This window comes from Coregonus lavaretus (assembly GCF_964263955.1).
Source record: "Coregonus lavaretus genome assembly, chromosome: 15".
NCBI classification, from domain to species: domain Eukaryota; kingdom Metazoa; phylum Chordata; class Actinopteri; order Salmoniformes; family Salmonidae; genus Coregonus; species Coregonus lavaretus.
The window spans coordinates 11,977,450-12,003,268 of record NC_140002.1 but is presented as its reverse complement, the minus strand read 5'-3'; the positions used below and the strand labels follow the sequence as shown (position 1 = coordinate 12,003,268).

The 25,819-nt window shown below is 44.8% G+C and overlaps 1 protein-coding gene across 2 annotated transcripts in view; it reads left to right on the top strand.

Annotated features, from left to right (window-relative positions):
- LOC311142219 (rho guanine nucleotide exchange factor 12-like) overlaps positions 1-25,819 on the top strand; it is a 121,844-nt gene that overhangs the window by 80,474 nt on the left and 15,551 nt on the right. For both annotated transcript variants that reach the window (XM_084177827.1, XM_084177826.1), the window contains 23 exons: positions 355-477; positions 759-884; positions 1,010-1,108; positions 1,457-1,567; positions 1,862-1,960; positions 4,076-4,118; positions 4,283-4,388; positions 6,236-6,373; positions 13,795-13,827; positions 15,398-15,512; positions 15,912-16,017; positions 17,819-18,052; positions 19,222-19,375; positions 20,510-20,545; positions 21,318-21,475; positions 22,124-22,270; positions 22,540-22,625; positions 22,885-23,010; positions 23,141-23,255; positions 23,958-24,058; positions 24,781-24,858; positions 25,046-25,121; positions 25,571-25,738. In XM_084177827.1, coding sequence (XP_084033953.1) covers positions 355-477; positions 759-884; positions 1,010-1,108; positions 1,457-1,567; positions 1,862-1,960; positions 4,076-4,118; positions 4,283-4,388; positions 6,236-6,373; positions 13,795-13,827; positions 15,398-15,512; positions 15,912-16,017; positions 17,819-18,052; positions 19,222-19,375; positions 20,510-20,545; positions 21,318-21,475; positions 22,124-22,270; positions 22,540-22,625; positions 22,885-23,010; positions 23,141-23,255; positions 23,958-24,058; positions 24,781-24,858; positions 25,046-25,121; positions 25,571-25,738 — 2,578 coding nt within the window. The remainder of the gene's footprint in view (positions 1-354; positions 478-758; positions 885-1,009; positions 1,109-1,456; positions 1,568-1,861; positions 1,961-4,075; positions 4,119-4,282; positions 4,389-6,235; positions 6,374-13,794; positions 13,828-15,397; positions 15,513-15,911; positions 16,018-17,818; positions 18,053-19,221; positions 19,376-20,509; positions 20,546-21,317; positions 21,476-22,123; positions 22,271-22,539; positions 22,626-22,884; positions 23,011-23,140; positions 23,256-23,957; positions 24,059-24,780; positions 24,859-25,045; positions 25,122-25,570; positions 25,739-25,819) is intronic.

Sequence of the window (25,819 nt, the reverse complement as noted above, 5' to 3'; positions counted from 1 at the left end):
GTATCTCTCTCTCTCCCTCTCACTGTCTCTCTCTCTCCCTCTCTCACTGTATCTCTCTCTCTCCCTCTCTCTCTCTCTCTCTCTCTCTCTCTCTCTCTCTCTCTCTCTCTCTCTCTCTCTCTCTCTCTCTCTCTCTCTCTCTCTCTCTCTCTCTCTCTCTCTCTCTGTCTCTCTCTCTCTCTCTCTCTCTCTCTCTCTCTCTCTCTCTCTCTCTCTCTCTCTCTCTCTCTCTCTCTCTCTCTCTCTCTCTCTCTCTCTCTCTCTCAAAGGGACAGCCCAGTTACTGTCTGGGCTGTCACACAGTTATAGTAGGCATGTTTGACACACAACTCTGACAATTGTGTGTGTTTTCAGGATGGCTCCCTCTCCCCCCGGGACAGTGAGGTGGAGGAGGGGGGCTTTGGGGCAGCCGATGGAGAGCAGACCCCCTCCTCGCTGGTAGAGAGCGGCAGCGACGGGCCCTGGACCAATAACACTGTGAGTCAACCTGGCCAACTAGCCTGTCTGTTATTATCACCACCAAACCGTCCCTCCATGACAATTACATTCTCAACAGAATACCATTGTACTGTAACCAGGGTTGGGGTGTATTCCATTTCAAATCAGGAAGAAAACTGAAATTCCAATTCCTATTTTCCTCAATACTTTTGTTTGAGAAAATTGGACTGGAACGTGTGGTATCAATACCACAATGCCCGTTCAAAATCAGAGACTGGCAAATGTATTATGTGACTGGTATGTGGGTCTCTCTATGTCAGGTGTCTCCCAGTCCCCTCCCTGAAAGTCCATGCCAAAGAGAGACCCCCTGCCACAGCCCAAAGACCACCCCCCGAGAGAGCCTCAACTCCTGCCCCTCGCCTGACGTAGAGGACACGCCGGACCTGGTGAGACACACACACACACTGTATATTTGTTGTTTACAATAGCCCAGTTAGTGAGAGTGTGTGTGCATGTGAGTCCCATCGTTGCACTAAAACCTTGTCTCTGTGTGTGTGTGCATGTGTGTCAGGACTGTAACTTCCAGTCCAGTGTGGGCAGCCCCTTGTCCCGTGTCAACCCCCAGATAATTGGAGCAGAGGATGACTACTTTGACACGGAGCAGGAACAGGTACTGGTGGACTACTGCTAGACCAATGTCTGTCTGTCTGATTGACTAACTGGCTATCTCTATACTCTCTCTCTCTCTCTCTCCCCATCTCTCTTTCTCACTCTCTCTCTGTCACTCTCACTCTCTCTGTCTCTCTCTCTCTCCCTCTGTCTCTCTCTCACTCTCTCTCTCTCACTCTCGCTGTTACTCTCACTCTCTCTGTCACTCTTTCACTCTCTCTCACTCTCTCTCTCTCTCTCCTGTCTGTTTCTGTCTAATTGTCTCAATGTCTCTCTATTACTCCAACTTTATCTTTCTGTTGATCCCTACCCCCCTCTCTCTCTCTCTCTCTCTCTCTCTCTCTCTCAGATCAACGGTCAGTGTAGTTGTTTTCAGAGTATAGAGCTGCTCAAGTCTCGGCCCGCTCACTTGGCCGCCTTCCTCCATCACGTGGTCTCTCAGTTTGACCCTGCACCTCTGGTAAGTCCACCACACACACATACACGCACGCACACACACACGCACACACCTAAACAAAATGCATGCCTAACAGACACATCCACAGTAGCTACTGTATGAACTGTAGGCATGCAACATTACAGTAACTGTCCCAAAATTCCCAGGTTTTCCAGAATTTGGCCACATTTTGCGACCCTAATGAACGCTGATATTTTCTAATTAGGGTACAGCAGTTACTCTCTAGCACTTTGGTGGTTTGACCCCAGAATGCTTTGGTCAGTAGTTTAGACCTAACCACCTCTTGTCCTCTCCCAGCTGTGCTACCTCTATGCTGACCTGTACAAGCAGACCAACTCCAAAGAGACCAGACGGATCTTCATGGATTTCCATACTTTCTTTATGGACCGAGCAGCGGTAAGACACACACTATGTACACACACATTATGTACACGCACACATGCATTCACACACACACATATGCGCATGCGCAAGCAAAGAGGCACACACACATACACACAAACACAAAGAAGACTGTAACTTTTGGCTCAGCTACACACGTGTATAGAATAGATAGGTGACACTAGTGTGTGTGCGCGCGCGAGCGTGCGTGTGTGTGTGTCGGTCAGTCTGTCTGTCTCTGGGGCATTGAGTACTAACTTTTTTTTAAAATCAGCTCCATCCATCAGATCCTGTTTCTACCCCTCTCTCTCGCTTGTGAGTGTGTCTGGATGGCCAAGTTCCTTCACCAGTGGTGTGCTTCTGCTGGAAGAAGTCTGTCTGTGTCACGCTCGTTGATAGACAGATCGGACCAAGGTGCAGCGCGGTGGGCGAACATATTACTTTATTAAATGAACACCGACAAAACAACAAAATACAAACGAACGTAAAGTTCTGCAGGCTACCTATACAAAAACAAGATCCCACAAACTAAGGTGGGAAAAAGGCTGCCTAAAGTATGAGCCTCTGATTGGGAACCATACCCGGATGTAGACCCCGCTCGTCGCCGGAGGAACCGGACCGTGGGTCGTCGTCGGAGACTCTGGACTGCCGACCGTCGCTGGAGACTCTGGACTGCCGATCGTCGCTAGAGACTCTGGACTGCCGACCGTCGCTGGAGACTCTGGACTGCCGACCGTCGCTAGAGACTCTGGACTGCCGTCCGTCGCTGGAGACTCTGGACTGCCGACCGTCGCAGGAGGCTCTGGGCCATGGATCATCACTGGAGGCTTCGGGCCATGGATCATCGCTGGAGGCTTCGTGCCATGGATCATCGCTGGAGGCTTCGTGCCATGGATCATCACTGGAGGCTTCGTGCCATGGATCATCACTGGAGGCTTCGTGCCGTGGATCATCACTAGAGGCTTCATGCCATGAATCATCACTGGAGGCTTCGAGCCGAGGACCGTCGCTGGAGGTCTGGTGCGAGGAGCAGACACGGGCCGTACCGGGCTGGAGACATGCACCATTGGGCTGGTGCGAGGAGCAGGCACGGGTCATACCGGGCTGTGAAGGCGCACTAGCGACACAGTGCGTAGAGCCGGCGCAGGATATACTGGGCCGTGGAGGCGCACTGGAGGTCTGGAGCGTAGAGCTGGCACAACCCATCCTGGCTGGATGCTCCCTTTAGCCCGGCAAGTGCGGGGCGCGGGCACCAAGCGCACCGGGCTGTGAATGCGCACTGGAGACACAGTGCGTATCACCGCATAACAGGGTGCCTGAACGGTCACACGCTCCTTAAAGCGAGTGCGGGGAGTTGGCTCTGGTCTGAAACCTGGCTCCGCCAACCACCCTGTGTGCCCCCCCCAAAAAAATCTTTGGGGCTGCCTCTCGGGCTTCCGTCGTGGTCGTGACCTTCGGAGTTGCCGTTGATCCTCTCTCGCTGCCTCCGTCTGCTCCCATGGAAGGCGATCCCTTCCTGCCTGGGTCCCTTTCCGGCCAATATCTCCTCCCATGTCCAGAATGTCTTCCCCACCTGTGTCCAGGATGTCTGCTCCTCCTGGCCACGCTGCTTGGTCCGTTTGTGGTGGGATCTTCTGTCACGCTCGTTGATAGACGGATCGGACCATGGTGCAGCGTGGTGGGCGAACATATTACTTTATTAAATGAACACCGACAAAACAACAAAATACAAACTAACGTAAAGTTCTGCAGGCTACACAGCACCTATACAAAAACAAGATCCCACAAACTAAGGTGGGAAAAAGGCTGCCTAAGTATGATCCCCAACCAGAGACAACAATAGACAGCTGTCTTTGATTGGGAAAAATACCCGGCCAACTAAGAAATAGAAAAACTAGAATGCCCACCCAAATCACACCCTGACCTAACCAAATATAGAAATAAAAGGGATCTCTAAGGTCAGGGCGTGACAGTCTGTTTGGTTTTGCTCTCCTTTAAGATAATTAGTATAATCTTACACACTCTTTATCTGCTACGGTGGGTGCAAAGGAAATGGTATTGTTGTGGTTGTATTGCTTAAGGTCTCTCTTTTAGCTTTTTTAACTGAGAACTATTTTTTTCCCCTTGCAGAATCTGAAAGTAGCTGTGCCTGAGTCTATGGCCTCTGAACTAGGTGAGTTATTACTTCATCCTCTCAAGACTTGTATTAGTTTAGCAACAGTTTTAGCAATGCAGTAGTGTCTTGTCTAGTGTAATTGATTAGAATGTTTCCAAAAAAGGGAGACTGCTGTGTGTGTGCGTGTGTGTGTTGGCAAACATGCTGTTGTGTGTTCCCAGAGCGGCGGAGACCTGAGCTGATCCCAGAGGAACTGCACAGACCTTACACACAGCTGCTACAGGACACACTACTACCAGACATCCAGAGGAACCTAGAGGACTTCAGGTCAGACACACACACATCACGCGCACACAAACACACACACATTCAGACAGAAACACTCATACGTACACACACACACTCGCAGTCTCACACACATACAGTGAGGGGAAAAAGTATTTGATCCCCTGCTGATTTTGTACGTTTGCCCAATGACAAAGAAATGATCAGTCTATAATTTTAATGGTAGGTTTATTTGAACTGTGAGAGACAGAATAACAACAAAAAAATCCAGAAAAACGCATGTCAAAAATCGTATAAATTGATTTGCATTTTAATGAGGGAAATAATTATTTGACCCCCTCTCAATCAGAAAGATTTCTGGCTCCCAGGTGTCTTTTATACAGGTAACGAGCTGAGATTAGGAGCACACTCTTAAAGGGAGTGCTCCTAATCTCAGTTTGTTACCTGTATAAAAGACACCTGTCCACAGAAGCAATCAATCAATCAGATTCCAAACTCTCCACCATGGCCAAGACCAAAGAGCTCTCCAAGGATGTCAGGGACAAGATTGTAGACCTACACAAGGCTGGAATGGGCTACAAGACCATCGCCAAGCAGCTTGGTGAGAAGGTGACAACAGTTGGTGCGATTATTCACAAATGGAAGAAACACAAAATAACTGTAAATCTCCCTCGGCCTGGGGCTCCATGCAAGATCTCACCTCGTGAAGTTGCAATGATCATGAGAACGGTGAGGAATCAGCCCAGAACTACACGGGAGGATCTTGTCAATGATCTCAAGGCAGCTGGGACCATAGTCACCGAGAAAACAATTGGTAACACACTACGCCGTGAAGGACTGAAATCCTGCAGCGCCCGCAAGGTCCCCCTGCTCAAGAAAGCACATATACAGGGCAGTCTGAAGTTTGCCAATGAACATCTGAATGATTCAGAGGAGAACTGGGTGAAAGTGTTGTGGTCAGATGAGACCAAAATCAAGCTCTTTGGCATCAACTCAACTCACCGTGTTTGGAGGAGGAGGAATGCTGCCTATGACCCCAAGAACACCATCCCCACCATCAAACATGGAGGTGGAAACATTATGGGGGTGTTTTTCTGCTAAGGGGGCAGGACAACTTCACCGCATCAAAGGGACGATGAACGGGGCCATGTACCGTCAAATCTTGGGTGAGATCCTCCTTCCCTCAGCCAGGGCATTGAAAATGGGTCGTGGATGGGTATTCCAGCATGACAATGACCCAAAACACACGGCCAAGGCAACAAAGGAGTGGCTCAAGAAGAAGCACATTAAGGTCCTGGAGTGGCCTAGCCAGTCTCCAGACCTTAATCCCATAGAAAAGCTGTGGAGGGAGCTGAAGGTTCTTGTTGCCAAACGTCAGGCTCGAAACCTTAATAACTTGGAGAAGATCTGCAAAGAGGAGTGGGACAAAATCCCTCCTGAGATGTGTGCAAACCTGGTGGCCAACTACAAGAAACGTCTGACCTTTGTGATTGCCAACAAGGGTTTTGCCACCAAGTACTAAGTCATGTTTTGCAGAGGGGTCAAATACTTATTTCCCTCATTAAAATGCAAATCAATGTATAACATTTTTGACATGCATTTTTCTGGATTGTTTTGTTGTTATTCTGTCTCTCACTGTTCAAATAAACGTACCATTAAAATTATAGACTGATTATGTCTTTGTCAGTGGGCAAACGTACAAAATCAGCAGGGGATCAAATACTTTTTTCCCTCACTGTACCATACACACACACCACAAACACACACACTCACTCTTCTCAAAGATGATGACGATGATGATGTGCACATAATGATGCTTTGATATCGTATTTCCTCATGGATTAATCATACACGTGCGTGTGCGTGTGTGTGTGTGTGTGTGTCTACAGGCAGAAGCGCAGTATGGGTCTGACCCTGGCAGAAGTGGAGCTGGCTAAGCTGGACACAGAGAGGGTGAGAGACCGTGTGTCGCTGGAGAGAGAACGCTCCTGTGCCGAACACATCATCTCCAAGATAGAGGACGTTCTGTAAGTCCCTGCAATAAATGCACGCTAGGGTTGGGCGATATTACGATAACATTGGGTAGTGATGATGATTGACAGCGATCGTTGATGGTGACGACAGTGTGATGTGACAGACGATGGTTTAGCTTATTTGAACTTGACTGGTGCTGCGCAGTAAAAAACAGAGTCTCTCAGCACACAGCAGGGAAGCACACAAATGACATTCCCAGTAATTTGCCTATTCTTTGCTATAGCCTATTTCAATAAATATGTTATATACAGAACGCAAGAGGGGAATGTAGGCCAGGCAGAGCGGAGAATTCCACCAAAGCAGCACAAAGATGCATTAGGCTATAGCCAGGATAGGCAACTGACAACTTATTGGTCAGTAAAACAGCTCAATTTCTTCTCCGCCATCATGGCAAAATGTGTAGAATTATAGAAAACCTGCTTTAAAACTGCAACAAAAACAATGTGGACACCCCATGGCACGAAATGAACTCTAAAACGTGAAAATGTTCTCTCCGCTGTCAAGAGGGGGGCCACTAAAATGTTTTGCTCGCAGTGTGTGGGGGGGGGGGGGGGTATGGATGTGGGTAGGCAGACCCGCGAGCCCTCATGATTTCAGATTTTTTTGTGGCCCTATCAAAGTTGCCCATCCCTGGGCTATAGCCTAAACCTATATTATTTTTTTCAATAATGGACACTACACTATCTTTTGTCTAGCTGTTTAAACAAAACGTAGCCTGTATTCCGTTTTCTCTCCATTCGATTGGCTATGAATAAGAATGAAGGCTACGCTTCATTGTTTTATGCATGGCTTTCTCCATATCAAACAATGAATGTTACAGAGTTCCATCTCATTATTTAAATAGCCTAAAAACTTAAGGTACACCTGCTCGTCGAACATCTCATTCCAAAATCATGGGCATTAATATGGAGTCAGTCCCCCCCTTTGCTGCTATAACAGCCTCCACTCTTCTGGGAAGGCTTTCCACTAGATCTTGGAACATTGCTGCAGGGACTTGCTTCCATTCAGCCACAAGAGCATTAGTGAGGTCGGGCACTGATGTTGGGCGATTAGGGCTGGCTCGCAGTCGGCGTTCCAATTCATCCCAAAGGTGTTCGATGGGGTTGAGCTCAGGGCTCTGTGCAGGTCAGTCAAGTTCTTCCACACCGATCTCGACAAACCATTTCTGTATGGACCTCGCTTTGTGCACAGGGCATTGTCATGCTGAAACAGGAAAGGGCCTTCCTCAAACTGTTGCCACAAAGTTGGAAGCACAGATTCGTCTAGAATGTCATTGTATGCTGTAGCGTTAACATTTCCCTTCACTCGAACTAAGGGGCCTAGCTTGAACCATGAAAAACACCCCCAGACCATTATTCCTCCTCCACCAAACTTTTGAGTTGGCCCTATGCATTCGAGCATCCGCCAAACCCAGATTTGTCCGTCGGACTGCCAGATGGTGAAGCGTGATTCATCACTCCATAGATCGCGTTTCCACTGCTCCAGAGTCCAATGGCGGCGAGCTTTACACCACTCCAGCTGATGCTTAGCATTGCGCATGGTGATCCTAGGCTTGTGTGCGGCTGCTCGGCCATGGAAACCCATTTCATGAAGCTCCCGACGAACAGTTCTTGTGCTGACTTTGCTTCCAGAGGCAGTTTGGAACTCGGTAGTGAGTGTTGCAACCGAGGACAGATCATTTTTACTCGCTTCAGCACTCTGCGGTCCCGTTCTGTGAGCTTGTGTGGCCTACCACTTCGCAGCTGAGCCATTGTTGCTCATAGACGTTTCCACTTCACAATAACAGCACTTACAGTTGACCGGGGCAGCTCGAGCAGGGAAGAAATTTGACTGAACTAACTTGTTGGAAAGGTGGCATCCTATAACGGAGCCACGTTAAAGGTCACTGAGCTCTTCAGTAAGGCCGTTCTACTGCCAATGTTTGTCTATGGAGATTGCATGGCTGTGTGCTCGATTTTTATACACCTGTCAGCAACATGCGTGAAATAGCCGAATCCACTAATTTGAAGGGGTGTCTACATACTTTTGACCATGTAGTGTAGCTAGAGGACTAATAATGAGAGAGAACAAACAATACCAATAGCCTATAGAAAAATCTAATGGCAAGTTTCATCAAATTTAAGCTTATTAAGGAAGAAATTATCCATGTGGGCCGGGAAAATCCCTCCAAATGGGCAATAACCTATCCTAATTTCTCCTACTGGCCTATCATAAAAGCTTTAAGACAAGTTGAAGTTATGAACAGTAGCCTATTTCCCAAATATTCTAGCCCACAAAGGTGTTGTCCTAAAGTTGTTAAATAACAACTTGAAAAATAACAAGAATGAAAGTCTATAGGCTAAGCCTAGGCATAGGCTATTCTCAATCACAGTTTTATGAGAGATAGAACAAACAATATTATTTACTTTTCTATTATTTTATGAGGCAAATAAAGCAATTAATATCCAGTTCTGAAGATGGTAAACTGCTTCTATCCAGCCCATGATGTAGGCCTATAACCTAGCTCACTACGGTAAGACATGCTCCATCATGTGCGCTGCTTCATCAGACAGACACACACACAAACAAGCATCATCAAGATGATTGAGTGACAACATGGAACGAGTCAGGTCGAAGCAGGGTTGGTCCTGGTCAGTCCCTGGATTGGAGATCAGATGCTGCTGGAAGTGGTGTTGGAGGGACAGTAGGAGGCACTCTTTCCTCTGGTCTAAAACAAAATAACATCTCAATGCCCCAGGGCAGTGATTGGTGACATTGCCCTGTGTAGGGTGCCGTCTTTCAGATGGGATGTTAAACGGGTATCCTGACTCTCTATAGGTCACTAAAGATCCCATGGCACTTATCGTAAGAGTAGGGGTATTAACCCTGGTGTACTGGCTAAATTCCCAATCTGGCCCTCCTATCATCATGGCCACCTAATCATCCCCAGCTTCCAATCGGCTCATTCATTCCCCCTCCTCTCCCCTGAAACTATTCCCCAGGTCGTTGCTGTAAATGAGAATGTGTTCTCAGTCAACTTACCTGGTGAAATAAGGGTTAAATAAAAAGCAATTGTAATTCCATGTTGCATTGTTTAGAAATCTCCCACATTGCGGCAGGTAGCTTAGTGGTTAAGAGCGTATTGCCAGTAACCGAAAGGTCGCTGGTTCTAATCCCTGAGCCGACTAGGTGAAAAATCTGTTGATGTGCCCTTGAGCAAGGCACTTAACCCTAATTGCTCCTGTAAGTCGCTCTGGATAAGAGCGTCTACTAAATGACAAAAAAATGTTTCTAAAAAATGTGCTTACTACACATGGAGCCACTTTGATTGGCCGACAATAACAACAAACGTGTGAAGCCTATGTAGGCTACTACGGTATGTATTTTTATGGGGCACACATCAAATTAAATGCAAAAGTTTGTTGTTTTATTGAATTAATCATGTCTAATGACATGGTATATCCTTGTGTGTAGCAATGTCACATACTTCATTTAATTTAGACAAATACTTTTTAATATGAATACTCTCGCAATTATTTCAATACTAACGTCTGTTCGGATATTCAAATATTTGAATAACCGTGCCCATCCCTAGGTGTCATGGCTTACTGAAATGACATGGAACGACTCTGTTGTCTCCAGTTACTGTGTGTGTGTAGAAGAAATTGTACCACATACACGTGCCATTTCTGGAAGTTATTTAAAGGTCAGTGAGTGCTTGCGTGTCTCTGCTCTCTGGGCCTCAAACACGCCAAACTGGACAGATTACAGGGATTAAGATAGATAGATACAAGTTAGATATTATCTCTCTCTAACACACACACATGCACAGACACAGACAGACAGATATATGCAGACAGACAAACCGACAGATGACAGACACAGACAGACAGACACATACACTCGTCCTTTCAAGACCTCTGATATCATGTCACTCTCCCAAGACCGTCTCTCCTACCTGCACTCACCTGTTGTTTAGTGTTTTTGATGCCAGTGTGAAGGTTTAAGCTGTTTCGGCATGGACTGTAGCTACTAGCTACCAATGTTTTGACATTTGCATGCACATGCAGATTTTGGTCTTTTGAAATTGCCTTGTGAATATTTCGGGCCTTTTAGAGTTTTGTTTGCTAAAATAAAAAACATAAGCATCACAGAGATCCTAAATTATTCTACACTGAACAAAAATATGAACCCAACATGTAAAGTGTTGGTCCCATGTTTCATTAGCTGAAATAAAAGATCACAAAAATGTCACAAAAAGCTTATTTATCTCAAATGTTGTGCACAAATTTGTTTACATCCCTATTAGTGAGCACTTCTCCTTTGCCCAGATAATCCATCCACCTCACAGGTATGGCATATCAAGAAGCTGATTAAACAGCATGATCATTACAGAGGTGCACCTTGTGCTGGGGACAATAAAAGGCTACTCTAAAATGTGTGGTTTTGTCACACAACACAATGCCACAGATGTCTCAAGTTTTGAGGGAGTGTGCAATTGGCATGCTGACTTCAGGAATGTCTACCAGAGCTATTGCCAGATAATGTAATATTAATTTCTCTACCATAAGCCGCCTGCAACTTCTTTTTAGAGAATTTGGCAGTACGTCCAACCAGCCTCACAACCATAGACCACGTGTATGGCGTTGTGTTGGCAAGCGGTTTGCTGATGTCAACGTTGTGAACAGAGTGCCCCATGGTGGTGGTGGGGTTATGGTATTGGCAGGCATAAGCTACGGACAATGAACACAATTGTATTTTATTGATGGCAATTTGAATGCACAGAGATACCGTGACGGGATCCTGAGGCCCATTGTCGTGCCATTCATCCACTGCCATCGCCTCATGTTTCAGCATGATAATGTCGCAAGGATCTGTACACAATTTCTGGAAGCTGAACATTTCCCGGCTCTTCCATGGCCTGCATACTCACCAGACATGTCACCCATTGAGCATGTTTGGGATGCTCTGGATCAAAGTGTACAACAGCGTGTTCCAATTCCCGCCAATATCCAGCAACTTCTCACAGCCATTGAAGAGGAGTGGGACAACATTTCACAGGCCACAATCAACAGCCTGATCAACTCCATGCGAAGGAGTTGTCGCGCTGCATGAGGCAAATGGTAGATACTGACTGGTTTTCTGATCCACGCCCCTACATTTCTTTAAGGTATCAACAGATGCATATCTGTATTCCCAGTCATGTGAAATCCATAAATTAGGGCCTAATTTATTTATTTCAATTGACTGATTTCCTTAAATGAACTGTAACTCAGTAAAATCTTAGAAATTTTGAAAAAATTATGTGTTTATATTTTTGTTCAGTATATATGTAATTCTATGGTATGTATACTATTGTAATGTTAGTAGCTAATCTGTTTAAAAGTGCATCGATATAGAGGACTTTTTTCAAACTCAAACAGTTTTATACAGTGCATTCGGAAAGTATTCAGACCCCTTCCCTTTTTCCCCATTTTGTTATGTTACAGCCTTATTCTAAAATGGATTATATAAAAACAATTCCTCATCAACCTACACACAATACCCCATAATGACAAAGCGAAAACAGGTTTTTATAGATTTTTGCAAATGTATAAAAAATAAAAAACATTTACATAAGTATTCAGACCCTTTGCTATGAGATTCGAAATTGAGCTCAGGTGCATCCTGTTTCCATAGATCATCCTTGAGATGTTTCTACAACTTGATTGCAGTCCACCTGTGGTAAATTCAATTGATTGGACATGATTTGGAAAGGCACACACCTGTCTATATAAGGTCCCACAATTGAAAGTGCATGTCAGAGCGAAAACCAAGCCATGAGGTTGAAGGAATTGTCCGTAGAGCTCAGAGACAGGATTGTGTCGAGGCACAGGTCTGGGGAAGGGTGCCAAAACATTTCTGCAGCATTGAAGGTCCCCAAGAACACAGTGGCCTCGATCATTCTTAAATGGAAGAAGTTTGGAACCACCAAGACTCTTCCTAGAGCTGGCCGCCCGGCCAAACTGAGCAATCGCGGGAGAATGGCCTTGGTCAGGGAGGTGACCAAGAACCCGATGGTCACGCTGACAGAGCTCCAGGGTTCCTCTGTGGAGATGGGAGAACCTTCCAGAAGGACAACCATCTTTGCAGCATTCCACCAATCAGGCCTTTATGGTAGAGTGGCCAGACGGAAGCCACTCCTCAGTAAAAGGCACATGACAGCTCGCTTGGAGTTTGCCAGAAGGACTCTCAGACCATGAGAAACAAGATTCTCTGGTCTGATGAAACCAAGATTGAACTCTTTGGCCTGAATGCCAAGCGTCACGTCTGGAGGAAACCTGGCACCATCCCTACGGTAAAGCATGTGGATGGCAGCATCATGCTGTGGGGATGTTTTTCAGCAGCAGGGACTGGGAGACTAGTCAGGATCGAGGGAAAGATGAATGGAGCAAAGTATAGAGAGATCCTTGATGAAAACCTGCTCCAGAGCACTCCGGACCTCAGACTGGGGTGAAGGTTCAACTTCCAACAGGACAACGACCCTAAGCACACAGCCAAGATAACGCAGGAGTGGCATCGGGACAAGTCTCTGAATGTCCTTGAGTGGCCCAGCCAGAGCCGGGACTTGAACCCGATCAAACATCTCTGGAGAGACCTGAAAATAGCTGTGCAGCGACGCTCCCTATCCAACCTGACAGAGCTTGAGAGGATCTGCAGAGAAGAATGGGAGAAACTCCCCAAATACAGGTGTGCCAAGCTTGTAGCGTCATACCCAAGAAGACTCGCGGCTGTAGTCACTGCCAAAGGTGCTTCAACAAAGTACTGAGTAAAGGGTCTGAATACTTATGTAAATGCGATATTTCAGTTTTAAATGTGTAAAACATTTGCAGAAATGTCTAAAAAACGTTTTATGCTTTGTCAGTATTGGGTATTGTGTGTAGATTGATGAGGGAAAAAAATAATTTAATAAATTATAGAATAAGGCTGTAACGTAACAAAATGTGGAAAAAGTAAAGGGTTCTGAATACTTTCCGAATGCACTGTATATGTATCGGTAGCTACCAATGTGTAGCACCCACCTGGATGATGCACGGCAGCCATTTTGTGCCAGAAAGCTCTCCAGTCGCCACTCATGGGCTGTCGACTAATCTTTCTTTGATTCTTCGCATCCTCTCTCCTCGCATCCTTCTCAAAACCCATTGGAGAAGGTCAGTAGAAAGGGACCTTGGATCTTCTCCTCCAATACAGTTGAGAAGGAGGCGAGGCGATAGGATGCGAGGAATCACAGAAATACTCATTGAGATATTAGCCATGTGCTAATAGAACTGTATTACTATTACACAAGCAGACTACACATTTGTCTATTTGAAGTAGAAGTGACACTGCTTTTTGTGGAGGTGTGTGTGTGTGAGAGAGTGTCACTTAACCCTATTATGTGTTTATCTTCTTCCAGGCTGACGTCACAGCCCACAGAAGAGGAGAAGTGGTAAGGGGGGATTTTTTAAATGTTCATTTAAGTCAGTGGATGGCCGGGGGGGGGGGGGTGCTGGAACATAATTGTAATAAATTGTACACTGCATATTGACCGCAACTAAGTTCAATAAGCGATTGTATTTGAAAATAACAATTATTTCATACCTTGATTACATTGATATACAATCACGTCTCTTTTTTTATTTGTGGGAATACTTGAGAACAGATATCCTGTTTTGCTAAAACTTTGGAGGGCCCAAAAAAATAATTGCGGGCCACCTGTTGCCGACCCCTGATGTAAAGTGTATAACTAACCACATGTCAGAATATGACTAGGATAGGTCTGTTCTCATACTAGAGTTTAGAAAGTTCACTGTGGAAGTAGTGTGTTGATTGTTGAATGAACTCAAGTGAGTGTGTGTTGTCATACAGTAGTTGTGTATGAGTTGTGAAAGTCGAGGTGAATCACACACACTATCTGGGCCTGTATTCACAAAACCTGTCAGAGTAGGAGTGCTGATCTAAGATAATTTCCCCCTTTTAGAAGATTATGATTATTATTATATTGACAGGGGCGACCTGATCCTAGATCACCACCCCTACTATCAGACGCTTTGTGAATACGGTTCTGATCGGAAGTCCACGCGTATTGGAATTATGTTCTCTGATAATTGGTTTAATATCTAAACCATTTCTTTCCACTATTTTCAGTCGGATGTAGTTAGCACACAGATTATTTTATAGTGTTCCATATCCCATATGGCTAACAGCAGTTCTGTTCTGACTAAGGTGTCAGTGTGCTAGGACAGATGGTGTGTGTGTGTGTGTGGTCTATTTGGGGAATGGCTCACGTTGTGGCTGCTTATTTCTGATACATGAATTCCATCAGCATATTGTTTCCAACCATGCTGTGAGAAAGCTGTTGGAGTGGCACAGCTTACTGAACACGAGTCCCAACTGGCACCCTATTCTCTATAGCGTTCACTACTTTTGCCCAAATTGGTGCCATTTGGGACGTAACCTGTCTGCCATTACATCATAGTGTCATCTGACTCCATCTTTTGGAGATCTGTGGTACTACACACTTTGAGTTGGGCCAGGGTGGTGTTCATTAGCACCAAATGGAAGAAAACAGATCGAAACGGGGAGGGACTACCTGGTCTTGTCCAATGTGAAACAACTTTTTTTGTTTTCAGTTGCAAAACGTTTTCCTTTGTGCTCCCTTATTAACACAACCCTGTTCTGACAATATGAATGGTATTGAAGAGTAGGGCAATTAGTAAAAACTGATCAGGTCAGGTTTTAAGAAATGTGTCCTAACCTTTTCATTAGATTTTCCCCAAATGTACTTCTAGTGATTGATAACATGTGTCCTATTAGAATTACAGTTTTCAAAGAGCCTTGTGAGACATTTATGTATCATGACTAAACCATTTTTCAAAGTATAATAATTAATTCAGTTAATCAATATGATGATTTAATGATTTAAATGATTTGATATTAAGATAAAGTGGGCTGTACTGGGCCTAAAAAATGGGTTAGTGGTAATATAAACAGTTCATTAATAGTGTATTGTGTTGCAGCACTACTATGCAGTATGTCATCCTCACCTATATGAAACACCTGGGAGTGAAAGTAAAGGAACCACGTAGCCTAGAGCCCAAACGAGTCCGCATCAACTTCCTGCCCAAGATCAAGGTACAACACACACACACACACAGTACACAACCACCTAGACGCATCAATTATGTATTTGAGCACAATACCATGGTCTTTTACAGCTTGTAGGAACTTCTAATTTGATGTAGCATAAATCATTCAGTTTCTTCACACAGTGGCACTGTTTGGGGACATGATGGCCCACTTGTTAGCAGCTTTCCAGGGTAGCATTCAGTAGGGCACAATATTGTGCAACTTCCAATAAAAAATATAGCATAAAACAAACATGCCTCTTTGACATGTAGAATAAGGAATCACAGCAGCGCTATTCATGACATGGCTATCTTCAACGTTCCACAACGCTTGCCTACTGAAAGTGACCCCGTTTTTTAAATTGTCTGACTGGGCAGTTTGTATGTGTTTTGTTCTGTGGAGCAGAAGAGCATCAAAACTGAGAAAGAGGGGGAGGAGAAGGTGAAGAAGCCTCGCTTTCCCAGCATCCTCGGCCCTCCTCGGCGGCCCAGCCGCGTGGACTCAGCTTCAAGTAAGTGTGGAAGACTACAAATGGATGTAGTACACTTAACAGTTCCCTCCTATCGTGCCAGTGTGGAACGCAAAAAACGGCAATGGTTAGTTTGAGATGTGTAACAGGCTCTGTAGTGACACATTTTTTAATATACAAAAATAACAACGCACATCCCTATTTGGCAATATCCTTACTAGCATTTACCTAATATGCATGTCCAATACATCACCAGTAGTATGCAAGTGTGGATATTTGAAGTTACACTACCGTTCAAAAGTTTGGGGTCACTTAGAAATGTCCTTGTTTTTGAAAGAAAAGCCATTTTTTTGTCCATTTAAAAGAACATGAAATTGATCAGAAATACAGTGTAGACATTGTTAATGTTGTAAATGGCTATTGTAGCTGGAAACGGCTGATTTTTTATGGAATATCTACATAGGCGTACAGAGGCCCATTATCAGCAACTATCAGTCCTGTGTTCCAATGGCACGTTGTGTTTGCTAATCCAAGTTTATCATTTTAAAAGGCTAATTGATCATTAGAAAACCCTTTTGCAATTATGTTAGCACAGCTGAAAACTGTTGTGCTGATTAAAGAAGCATTAAAACTGGCCTTCTTGAGACTAGTTGAGTATCTGGAGCATCAGCAATTGTGGGTTCGATTACAGGCTCAAAATGGCCAGAAACAAATAACTTTCTTCTGAAACTCGTCAGTCTATTCTTGTTCTGAGAAATGAATGCTATTCTATGCGAGAAATTGCCAAGAAACTGAAGATCTCGTACAACGCTGTGTACTACTCCCTTCACAGAACAGCGCAAACTGGCTCTAACCAGAATAGAAAGAGGAGTGGGAGGCCCCGATGCACAACTGAGCAAGAGGACAAATACATTAGTGTCTAGTTTGAGAAACAGGCGCCTCACAGGTCCTCAACTGGCAGCTTCATTAAATAGTACCCGCAAAACACCAGTCTCAACGTCAACAGTGAAGAGGTGACTCCGGGATGCTGACCTTCTAGGCAGAGTTGCAAAGAAAAAGCCATATCTCAGACTGGCCAATAAAAATAGCCATTTACAACATTAACAATGTCTACACTGTATTTCTGATAAATTTCATGTTATTTTAATGGACAAAAAAATTGCTTTTCTTTCGAAAACAAGGACATTTTTAAGTGACCCCAAACATTTGAACGGTAGTGTAGTTCAGGGGCATGTTTAGCCCTGAGGACAGAAGCTTGTGGTGTTGTGTTAAGGCTCGGACACATTACATCTTACATCCAGCGCTGTAAGGAGATTGTGGACTTCCGCAGCAGGAAGTGCCTGTCTGGAGTTGTGTGGGCCAGCTCCCCATTATGCTGTGCTGCTCCCGCCATAGATCTACACATATTAGACTTGCACACACACTCATTTACATGTTCAAAGAGCCTTGGTAGACATTTATGTATCATGACTAAAACATCTTTACAAGTATAATAAGTATTGCAGTTAATCAGTGTGATGATTTACATTTTTAAATTATTTCATGTTGAGATCAATACGTCTGTACTTCAATACTGTTCATTTTAATTTGATCAGATGTCCATTTAGAAATGGTGAAGATATGGACCCTTTTGTCGTAACATTGCTACTTTGCCATTCTCAACCAATTGACCAATCTAGTAGATCTAGTTGATCTATATCTGTATTGTATCAGCCAAGCCACTCACTGTGGTTCATCTCAAGCCCCTTCCTCTTGATAGCTCCTCCTCCTTCTTTCTCCCTGAGCTCTGGGTTTGGAGACCTACTGACTAGTTTTGCTTAAATCTGTGTGTCTGTGTGTGTAGTCAGTAAGGCCATGGAGATGAACAAGCAGCGGGGACCCCAGAAGCAGCTCTCCCAGCCCGCCCTCAGCGTCTCCGAGCACCCAGAATTCTCAGCGGGCGGCATCCGCGCCCGCAGCCAATTCAGCGATCCAGGCTCTGACGCGGTCGCCCACCCCTTGGCCTTCATGGCCTCCCCCCCCTACAGTGCCCCAGCCAGCCAGGGCTCCGACCCAACGGGACGCGACTCCGACTCGGGTAAGGACCCCTTGTCTCTCCGCCACCCCCATGCCTTTCCTCCATTCTCTTTCTTTCTATCTGTCTTTTCCTCTTCACTTCTCTCAAATAATGATAGAAGGTAAATAATTGTGTCATACATAATAGCGCTTTAGTGCTTTTCCAAGTGCTCAAATAGCTATATATATGACTCACCTCATCTTGAATAACCAATTCTCTCTTCTCTCTCTCTTTCCCTCTCTCGCTCTCGATCGCTCTCCCTCTCTCTTTCTGTCTTCATGTCTTCCCTCCAAGCTGGCTTCCTCGCTTTCTTTCCTCCTCACCACCCCACCTTCTCTCTCCCACGTTGTCTGTTTGCTTTTGTTCTGTCATCCACTTCCCTCCACTCCGACATGTTTTCTCCTTGGCCTTTTGTTGTCAGGACTCTGTTACACTGGCTTAGCTTGGCTTACAGTGGCCTAGCCTTCTGGAAAATAATTGCTTTCTTTGGCTTTTTCTTGTTTATTCCTAATTGGGGGGCGGCCTTATTTTCAGAACGTCGTCTGGTCTTTGTCTGCATATGATCTGTCTAAATGACCCCTCTTTATTTTCTTTTGAATCATCTGCTGTATGTAGTACGGATATTATTTTTGCACTGCTTTTAGACTATAGCGGATCTCTATTCTTGAGCTTGTTCCACCACACGATAAGTCAACTGTTGACTAAAGCACTTCTCTTCGATGGAGATCTTTTTTGACCTTCCGAATGAAGAAACTTACGTGAGCCTTCGCCATATTGCTTAGGACCATATTGCCTCCTGTTGGACTTAAGTGAAGTAGAATATACCTTTATTAATTCACATGGAGAGGGACATTCTCCCTGCAAAAATGTAATTGAACTTCATGAATCCACCTGGAGAAGGACATTGGCCTTGGTAGAATTGAATGGAACTTTATTAATCCACCTGGAGAGGGACATTGGCCCATTAACCTTGGATTTTTGTTCTTATGTGTGAGCCTCCATCTGGGGCCATATGTATCAAGTGTCTCAGAGTAGGAGTGCTGATTTAGGATCAGTCTTGCCTTTTAGATCACAATGAAAATAATATGACATTGTCCATGTGGGGATATCGTAGATCAGCACTCCTACTCTGAGATGCTTTTTACTTACAGCCCCTGACCTCTCCTCCTATTTTGTTCTCTTCTCTCCAGGACTCAGTCCCTCCTCTGCCCTGCTCAGACTGAGCTCCGACGGGCTCCACTCGGGCGACACCCAGGACGGGATGGTCCACCTAACCGGCACCCACTTTGACTTCAGCCCCTGCACTCTGGACCAATTACAGGAGGAGGAGCGTGAAAGTGACAGGTGAGGGCGGACACAAGGTCATGGTGTCAGGGGTTGGATTCGAACCCATGCCGACTCTGCGGTGTTAACACTTTTGATAGTGTCCCTCTTGTTATAGCAATCTTCAGTGGAATACACACAGCTAGGTGTTGATTAGACTTTGGTAAATATACAACTTAAATATGAAGCAGGTCTATAGACATGGGGGTGTGGAATCATGTCCAGTGGACCTTACTAGACTGTTGACCTAAGTCAGGCTGTGACCATTGTCGTTCTAAATTCAGGTTAACGGGGCCATTGAGGACAATTTACGTAATGAACCTATTTTACGTTGAAGTGCTACATTTTAAAACTAAACTATAAGGTAAGAGAGAACATTAATCGATGTACATTGAGTGTACAAAACATTAGGAACACCTTCATAGAAATACAGAGGGCAGGTCTGCTGGAATCAAATGTGATGGTTTCAGCAATACATAGTGGATCTTCTAATCTGCTCAAGGGTTGAGATACTCTGATATATACCATCCTTTCACCTCATGGCTTATCTAATCCGAGTCAGGACTGTTCTCTGGGTCAACACAAATCTACACTAAATCTGCATTCCAAATGGCACCCGATTCCCTTTGGGCTCTAGTCAAAAGTAGTGCACTAAATAGGGAATAGGGTGCCATTTGGGATGCAGCCTAAATCTTATGCTGAGCGAGATTGCATGATCACTGAAATATTGTTCCAAAGAGGGAGCAAGCTTTCCCGGGAAAAACCTTCCAAGGCAGAATGTTTTGCTGCTGTGTTGGTCCACTGCCAAGCTCATCCGTTCTCATCCGACACAACCAGTCGACCGCAAAGTCTGCAGTCTCACAGTCATACTGTTGGGATACACAGCCCATACCCAGTGGTCATGCTCAAGGCCTCGGAGCCGTATCTGTTCTGGTGCTGCTGCTACAGCACTCTGCTGCTGAATCCCTTTCTTGGTCTCTCCGATCATTCATGACCTCATTGAAAAAAAGGTCCTCTTATGGTGTATTACTTGGAGACGGGGAGTTCTCCAACCTATGCCTTAGGACCTCTGTTCAGATAGATGTGGAGGATTGAGAGGAGGGATTTGGTGAACGGCAGAAAGTGTGTTGACGGGGACTGATCTTCTATCTCCAGGGCCCAAGAGGGAGGCACGCCCAAACCAGCCCGGAGGTGAGTCTTTCTCTACTCTTATTCTTTTTTTTGTCTATTTCATTTGATGTTGTTACAGTCCTGGGTTCAAATACTATTTGAAATGTAGCCGGCCTGGAGCGCCATATGGTCATTTTAGCCAGGCAAGCTCAATCAAGTACGGATAAAGAATTTGAAATTATTTCAAATAGTATTTGAACCCAGGTCTGGTTGTTTTTTGTCTCTGTAGTCATATGAATGGCATGAATGATAACTGATTTTCCCCAGTTGTTCTGTAGCACCAGCTATTCAAAGGGTTTGTGTTGCCCACATAATTGAATCAACTGAATCAATGGTGATTGATTAAACATGATTAACGTGATTAAACTTTAACTTAACTTTGGCAAAACCTTTGAATATAATTGATTGAGTTACTGATCACCCTCTCTCTACCCATTATTAAAGGCTTGACATCTGCACTTAGTAACTCGGTAACTTTCCCAATTAATCACACATTGATCTCAATTGTAGAGTTGCGCTTTAGTGTTGTTTAAGAGGGCCCAGGGCCGTGTTCATTATGCACCATGTCACCCTTGTAAAATAAGTATTCTGATCTCAATTGGACTTCCTGGATAAATAAAAGTTAAATTAAACCAAACAGAAGTAAACGGTCTGAAACAGGGATGGACTACCTTAACATTTGTCCAGTATGAAACGCTCGTTTTCATTTTCCATTGCAAAACATTTAGCCACTGCATGCCCTAATGAACACAATCCAGGTGTCATCATCAGAGACTTGTTATTTTCATGTCAGGATGGACGGGTTAGGCTGTGGAGATGTGCCGAGTGAGGACGACCAGGGGAACGAGATCGAGTGCGAGCAGGACCCTCCCAACTGGCAGGCACTGGTCAGCCGAGAGGTCCTGGCGGGCCTGACGCCACAGGAGATCAAAAGACAGGAAGTCATCAACGGTGAGGCCGTTGGCCATTTTGGCTCCACATACTGTACAGCTGCCTGGGGATCAATCATACAGATAGATAGTTGTTGAATATTCATAGTAGTTTCATGCTATCAGTCTGCTAAAGATAGATATTTGTTGAATATTCAAAGTAGTTTCATGCTAGCTGTTTAGCTTTTGAGACATGATTTGTTATTGAGATGGCAAGTATGTATTAGAGTTTGTCCTTTGGTTCCACCTCATTGTCTTACATCAGATAGTGTGACGGACGTCTGCGGTTTCGTTAGAAAGGCACCATCTGTCGAAAGACAATGGGTTCCACCTGACTTATGACTGTCTGACCATAGAGATATCACTAGTGCAGCGTTTTCCAAGTTCGGTCCTCGGGACCCCAAGGGGTGCACGTTTTGATTTTTGCCCTAACACTACACAGCTGATTCAAAGTATCAAAGCTTGATGGTTAGTTGATTATTTGAATGAGCTGTGTAGTGCTAGGGCAAAAACAAAAATGGCCACCCCTTGGGGTCCCGAGGACCGAGTTTGGGAAACCCTGCACTAGTGGCTGATGTCATAGACCTGCATAGCTTTAGAATGGGCGGACAATGGCAGCCATCTTGTTCTGTTTAATTATATGGGTCTGACTGTGTGCGTGTCTCCACAGAGCTCTTCTACACAGAGCGAGCCCACCTGAGGATGTTGAAGGTGCTGGATAATGTGTTCTACCAGAAACTAACCCGAGACGGCATCCTGCCTCCTGGAGACATTAAACACATCTTCACTAACCTAGAGGAGATTGTCCAGCTACACGGTACGCTGTGTGTGTGTCTCTGTGTGTGTCTGTGTTTGTGCAATGCTAGCTATACTCACCACAGGGCTTCCTCTTCAAAGCTACAGTCAAACTCCTCTCTCAGGGATAATGCTAATTTACACTTAAATAGAATTTTCACTTCCTAAATCATTGGAATTTACCTCTTCTCAAAGAAATGTCATCTTTTCCCTGACTTTCTATGTTGAGCAGATCACATCCTTGCTATCTCATATTATTGAATCACTGGTCTTTTCTCTTCCTCCCTACAGTGTGGATAACGGAACAGATGACTGTCATTCGGAAGAAGAACGAGACGTCAGTGATAGACCTGATAGGAGACGATCTACTAGCTTGGGTAAGAGAAGACTCAGCATGCGTCCTAAATGGCACCCCATTCCCTTTATAGTGCACTACTTTTTACCAGAGCCCTATGGGCCATTTGGGACATATTTTCAGTCACTGCAGGAGAGGGGGAGTATTACATCCAAAAGCCATTGCTAACATTGATGTGTGTGTCTGTGTCCTTTTCTGTGTCCATGTCCCCCCATGTGTATGTGTGCCCGCATGTTACCATGTCCCTCTGTGCGTGTCTGTCCGTGTGTGTATTTGTGTAGTTCAGCGATGACGAGGAGGAGAAGATCAAGCGGGCGGTGGGCACCTTCTGCAGCAACCAGCCCTTCGCCCTGGAACTCATCAAGACCCGGCAGAAGAAAGACCAGCGCTTCACCTCCTTTATGCAGGTACGACACAGTATACTATATTCTACTGTTCATGTGTTGCATGTTGTGATTGTGATGTCATCAGATTGACCATTTGCTCTGGAGTGAGTGACTGTAGTATTGACTCAGGTGTGTCTCTCTCGTCCTATAGGAGGCTGAGAGCAACCGTCTCTGTCGCAGACTGCAGCTGAAGGATATAATTCCAGTGGAGATGCAGAGGCTGACCAAGTATCCACTACTGCTGGAGAGCATTGCCAAGTACACAGGTACAGTAGACGACACCACTATAAAACACACTGTCTGTCCACACAACTAATAAAGGTTGAGACATAAATAGTTTGAAAATAGTTTGGAATACATTTCATCACTCTTCTTCTGTGTCCATCTGTTGGAAGATAGGTATTGAATTTCTTTGTAATGGTTGATCAAAGAGGGATGTATTTGCAAGCTGAATGATCTTTTAATGTTTAGTAAAATGACTGAACTAAAGGAAAGTACAGCCTTTTTCAATGGTAGTACTGCAGATTTAGCTACTCAAACCTTTACAACCAGAGATTGTAAAATCTGTCAAAAATTGCATGAAGATTAGGCTATAAATAATCTTAATATAATAATATATTATGCCATTTAGCAGACGCTTTTATCCAAAGCGACTTACAGTCATGCGTGCATACATTTTTGTGTATGGGTGGTCCCGGGGATCGAACCCACTACCTTGGCGTTACAAGCGCCGTGCTCTACCAGCTGAGCTACAGAGGACCACATCTTGGTTTACCCAGAACTAAAATCCTGTGTAATTCGGTCAGATATGTTTATGTAGTCTCTCCATGAGAGATTAGGCTGTAAATGAATCCGTCATCATCATCATCATCCCTTCACATTCTCGTGCACGTGGGTTTTTGTAGTGCACTTATTTGGTCCACTCCATAAAACTGATATAATCTGTTTGTGTGTTTTTTGCCTGACAGAGGATACAGAGGAGAGGGACAAGGTAAAGAGGGCCGGGGAGTGCTGCAGGGAGATCCTTAACTATGTCAACCAGACAGTGAAAGAGGCAGAGAACAAACAGGTAACTGACTAAGAAGAGCAGAACCAGTGGGACTAGACACATGGTCAACATTGGTGAACACATGCACACAGCTAGCTACACCAACAGTTGTCATAGTGCAGCCATGTTTCCATTGAAAACTGTGTGACACTTGCATGCTAAATTAAGCGAAGCCAGTTCAGACGGCACCAATGGGATTCAAATACTTCCTACCTTAATATGGAGGTCTATTTAAGTTGACCAGTTCCTCTGCTAAGCTATGCGATTGGCTTTTCGTTGCTGCTTTTATTGCTGCTGCTGTAACTATTGCTGCCACCTGCTATGCGTTGTCTGTTTTCTGCTAGCCTACCACCACCCCAGCCTCTACCTGTTTGGTTCTGCTTTTTTCCCCATCAGGGGGACTGATATATCTCGCTCACTGCCTGTATTGTAATGGTAATAATGGGCACATGGCTCTGGCAGTGAACTCCCCTGAAGGAGCAGAGCCTAACACCAAGACCAAATGTTTTGTCATCTATTTTTGTTTCTAAATGGTTAAAGGAATACGTGGCTTTCCTGTCTGAACTCTATTAATGCAAAATGTTGTAAACAGTGCAACTCTCATGCCTGCCACCTTTCTACCAGAATATATCAGCTAAGGGACTGAATAGCATAGAGATCCTATTAAATGAGTGTTGTAACTCTATACTGAATAGGTTTCTTCTAGCCAGTGCTGGTAAGTGTGTGTGCTCGTCTCCCTACAGAGGTTAGAGGACTACCAGAGACGCCTGGACCTCTCCTCACTCAAACAGAGTGAGAACCCAATGATCTCAGAGTTCAAGGTGAGACTCAACTCCTCTACTTGTGTCTCCATTTATTTACATGCATTTACCTTTAACCAGGTAAGTTAATTGGACATATTCTCATTGACATGAACCCTGGCTTAAAGCTGTAGAAAGGTGACTGTTCTGACGTGTGTGCGTGTGCATCTGCATGTGAATGTGCGTGCATGCGCGCATGTGTCTGTAGAGCCTGGACCTGACCAAGAGGAAGATGGTGCACGAGGGACCTCTCTCCTGGAAGGTCAACAAAGACAAGACCATCGGTAGGTACCCATAATTCAACAGAATGTGTTAGCGGTGTAGAAATGTTGATCAATTGTACCTTTAGGACAATTGCTAGTTCCATTTTCAGCTTAGCCCTTTGGTACACTAGAGTTGTCCTCATCCAATGCTGAAAAGCTAAGTAGGCTACAACATACAATAGAAGACTGAGAAGAAGACCCAGGGTTCACATGCTAGTTTTAGCCCACATGAGGACTAGCTTGTCCTCTTGAGTGTAAGTGCTTTTCTGTGTATTGTAAACCATCTTCTCTCTATACCAAACGCCAGGACTGAGAGATACAAAACGTTCCCCGTACCATACCAGTTAATCAACAACATTTGAGTCATGTTGTCATGAATTTCACTTGTTTATCCATGTATTTCAGTGTCTATGACTGCCATTTGGCTATCAAAAAAAAGTATTAACTTGAACTTCCTCCTGTGCCCTCAGAGCTGTACACGTTGCTCCTGGAGGATATCCTGGTGCTGCTGCAGAAGCAGGATGAGCGGTTGGTCCTCAAGTGCCACAGCAAGAACTTGGCAGGCACCGCTGACACCAAGCACATCTTCAGCCCCATCATCAAGCTCAACACCGTGCTGGTGCGCTCGGTGGCCACCGGTGTGTCCATTCAATTCAGTTCAGTTCTAACAATAACAAAGCGTTCTCCCTCACCCGTTTCAGTAAAACGCTGAGGGATGG